At 51.2% G+C, this 4,097-nt stretch overlaps 1 protein-coding gene across 1 annotated transcript; it reads right to left on the bottom strand.

Annotated features, from left to right (window-relative positions):
* Positions 1-1,349: 1,349 nt before the first annotated feature.
* On the bottom strand, positions 1,350-2,729 carry slc35g2a (solute carrier family 35 member G2a; the record flags this gene model as incomplete). The annotated part of the gene is made up of 1 exon (XM_084308797.1): positions 1,350-2,729. One exon carries the CDS (start codon positions 2,727-2,729, stop codon positions 1,350-1,352), a length of 1,380 nt encoding a protein of 459 aa, XP_084164923.1.
* Positions 2,730-4,097: the final 1,368 nt, after the last annotated feature.

Here is a 4,097-nt window from a genome sequence, read left to right as displayed (position 1 = left end):
ATTTCCGTTTTATACCGTCGTGAATATGAGTGTAGTTTCAGGGTGGTCTGGTGTCATTTCCAAAATGCTTCGTAATGGCCGGCAACGTGTATTCTAGTAAACGCGTTATCGTTTCTTCCCTGGACTAGCTACTGTTCTCAAATCAAATATCGAATAAAAGAAAAAACAATGAAAATCCGATTATACTCTGGTTTTCGGGGGTCCTGGCGCTCAACGTTTGGCGAGTTAACCCTAGATCTTAGATCCTAATATGAAAAACGATGTGATTTAATGTTCTATGTCTTACCTTGACTTTGTCTATTTTGCTTTATGCTTTATGTCTGCACTTTATGCATTGCTCTTGATCTGCCAATGTTGTGCTCATTTTATGTCTGTCTTTTTTTACTGCTGTGAAGCACTTTGAGCTGCAATTCTTGTATGAAAGGTGCTATACAAATACATTTTTTTTTTTTTTTACTTTATTTTTTAGCGTTTTCGCTTTTCTGGTCAAGCATGACCAACAGAAACAGGTTGAAATGGGATGTAGAGCAGGGGAAGACATTCTGAGAAATGACGGCGGGTCCGGGAATCGAACTCGTGTCCCCCAGATCCGTGACGGTTTTCCCCGACGCCGAAATAGCGCCGAGTTATGCGGTGAGCTACGGGAGCTCCCCTCAAATACAGTGTATTATTATTATTATTATTATTATTATTATTATTATTATTATTATTATTATTATTATTATTATTATTATTATTATTATTATTATTATTATTATTATTATTATTATTATTATTATTATTATTATTATTATTGTTTGCTTCATTAATTAAAGGGTGTGAATTTAAGTGTTCTCTAGTGCCTTTTGTCCGCTTTAAGGTGGTGGTATAAGTTAAAGGTTGTGGTGTCGAAGTAAAACAATTCCGTGCCCGCTCGTGCGGGCACCTATCTGGGCTAAGCCCCGGATCTCCTACAATCCTAAATCCGCCCCTGACACACACACACACAGTCACCAGATCCTAGTGGTTAGAGTCCAAGAGAAAGAGTTGTGTTCACCACAGAGTCTTTAATGTCACATCACAGCCACTGTATTCACAGACAAGTCAACATTGGCACTTTTTCAAAAAAGCAACGACGACAATACAAAATAGATACATCTCCTATAGACATTCACCAGTCCCTTATGTACACTTAACAGTCTCACTCCAACCAGCCTCAAAGAAAGGGGGGGTGGGGAGAGAGAGAGAAAGAGGGAGAGAGGGAGAGAGAGAGAGAGAGAGAGAGAGAGAGAGAGAGAGAGAGAGAGAGAGAGAGAGAAAGGGAGAGAGAGAGGGAGAGAGAGAGAGATAGAAGGAACTGATAGAGTTGTCTATTTTATGGGCGAGTCCAGAATCTCCTCATACTCCTCTCTCTGTTTCCTGGCGCTCCGGCGAGAGGGGAGGAGCTTCATCGCCACCAGCCAACCGACGCTCATCGTCACCACCACGTCCCCGACGATCTCCGGGGCGGAGGGAGCCAGCGGCAGCACGCTCAGCTGCAGGAGCATGGCGACGGGCACCTCCAGGCTCTGGGAGGCGGACACCAGGGCGGGGTGGAGGCGAGTGAGGGCGTGGGTCATCCCCAGGAAGGCCAGCGCAGAGCAGGCGACGAGTCCGAGGACCAGGCCCCAGGCGGCGCCCCCCACGGGCCACGACCAGCCCTCCTGGAGCAGACACAGGGTGGCCGGGGCCAGCAGACAGCCGGTCCAGCTGACGGTGAACAGAGCCGTGCCCACTCCCACCCTCTCCTTCAGGGACCGGTAGCCCACCAGCGCCAGGGCCATCCACAGCCCGGCGAGCGCCGACAGGGACCAGCCAAACGCGCTGCGCCAAAACTCCGCCGTTCGAGTTTTCGACTCCGCCTCGTCCGCCGCCGCGGGGACCAGCACCAGCCCCAGGCCGACCAAGCCCGCCGCCACGGTGACGCCGTCCGCCAATCCCAGCCTCTCCTCCAGGAGCAGGAAGGCCAGCGTGGCCGACAGCGCGGTGGTCGCCAGGCGCCAGGTGGCCGTGGCGTCTCCGGGAGTGGCGATGGTCAGGGAGGAGTAGGCGCAGCAGAGGGAGAGGGAGTAGGCGAGGCCGTAGCCCAGGAGACGCAGGCGGCAGCCCGCGGGGCCGAAGGGGTGCTCCCCCCTCCGCAGCGGCACGGCCACGGAGACCAGCTGCACGACGGAGCGCACCGAGAGCAGGAAGAGGGGCCCCAGGGCGAAGCGCTCGGACGCCAGGCGGGTCAGGAAGATCAGGCAGCCGTGAGCCAGCGCCGCGCCGAGGAGAGCCACCCAGGTCCACCGGGACGTGGACACGGACGCCTCCCCGAAACTGGCCAGCTGCTCCCCTACTCCCCTCCCGGGCCCCTTCGCCCCTCCTCCTCCTCCGACTCCCCCCCCCTCGCTCGCGGCGTCTCCCCCGGACGGCTGCAGCCTGAGCACCGTGTCTCTCTCCCGGTCCCTGGATCCGAACAGAGTCCTGGACCACTTCCTGCCCTCCGTCAGCCTCTTCCGGTCCGAGCTCTCGTCCAGGAAGGAGCCGAAGTCCTCGAAGGAGGGCGCGTCGTCGTAGCCCTCGTCCCCGGGCTGGGGGAAGTGTGCGTGGACCCCGGGCTGCGGAGAGTAGGGGGCTTGCTGCGTGGCTGGCGCGGCGTACTTGGCGGTGACCATGTGGGGGTGTATCTTCACTCTCTTCTTAGAGCCCAGGAGGTGGGTGGACTCCATGGCGACGACAGACACCTTTGGAAAGGAACAGAAGAAAAGGACAAATTAGAGTTGGTATTTTACATGATAGACTCCGGTACAAGCACTCTCTCTCTCTCTCTCTCTCTCTCTCTCTCTCTCTCTCTCTCTCTCTCTCTCTCTCTCTCTCTCTCTCTCTCTCTCTCGTCTGCAAAACAGAGTGAGTTTGGTCTCTGCGCGGACGTCTCTCTGTGTCTCCTCTCACATAGTTTTTCTTGGTTTTGACTCGTTTTCTCATTCCTCTTGCACCCCTCTCTCTCTCGCTCTCTCTCTCTCTCCTCTCTCTCTCTCTCTCTCTCTCTCTCTCTCTCTCTCTCTCTCTCTCTCTCTCTCTCTCTCTCTCGTCTGCAAAACATAGTGAGTTTGGTCTCTGTGCGGACGTCTCTCTGTGTCTCCTCTCACATAGTTTTTCTTGGTTTTTACTCGTTTTCTCATTCCTCTTGCACCCCTCTCTGTCTCACTCTCTGTTGTCTGTTTCCAGCTCTTTCTCTCTTTCTCTCTTTCTCTCTCTCTCCCTCCCTGTCGGCCGCTGGAAATACTTGACATTCACATCTCATCTTCCCGACACGTCGTGATACAAGATAGGAAACACAAGCCGTGTCTCTTTTGGACACTCCTGGCAGGTAAATCCTTCACTGATGAAGGACGAGGGGCTGGAGCGATCGGTACCCGTTTTCTGCTCCTCGACCGATGAAGTGCAAAGCTCCAGTCACCATTTTGACGTTGTATAAACACTAGGGGTGTAACGGTAGACAGAAGCCATGGTTCGGTATGTACCTCGGTATTGGGGTCACGGTTCGGTACAACAGAAAAAAAATATTTATAATTAGTATTAATATAAATCTTTAAAAAAAAATTATATATTATATTTATGATAATTATTATAATTATTATTATTAAATAGAATAATCTTTTATAGGCTTGCCGTGGTAGTCAGTGATACTGGTGTCATTCTGTGTTCAGGCATCCACTTGCCTACTGCCCCTTTAACAACTTATCCTTGCTTGCTTGCTAAGTTTCAGTTTCACTTCTAGAGAGAATTTAACTTCACGACGAGACTGAATACTAGAGAACAGATGACATGTTACAACAATGGCAGAGGATTATTTGGATTTAAACACAGTGGAGCTCAGATGATCTGTCCGGAAAAGTATGTTTCTTTTTTTTATTTGATTGTGCCTGTGAGTCCGGCGGGGGAGAATGTTGATGTGTTTGTTGGCGCGCGCGTGTGTGTGTGTCGGCGACGCGCGTGTGTTTCTTTCCATTGGTTTCATTTGGTTAACGTTATTGGGCGAACAAGAAAACGAAAGAAAACTGTAAAATTGTAATGACCCTGCAGCTGTTCCAATG

Source organism: Notolepis coatsorum, assembly GCF_963971535.1.
Source record: "Notolepis coatsorum genome assembly, chromosome: 2".
Classification (NCBI taxonomy): domain Eukaryota; kingdom Metazoa; phylum Chordata; class Actinopteri; order Aulopiformes; family Paralepididae; genus Notolepis; species Notolepis coatsorum.
This window is presented reverse-complemented; position numbering and strand designations above follow the sequence as displayed.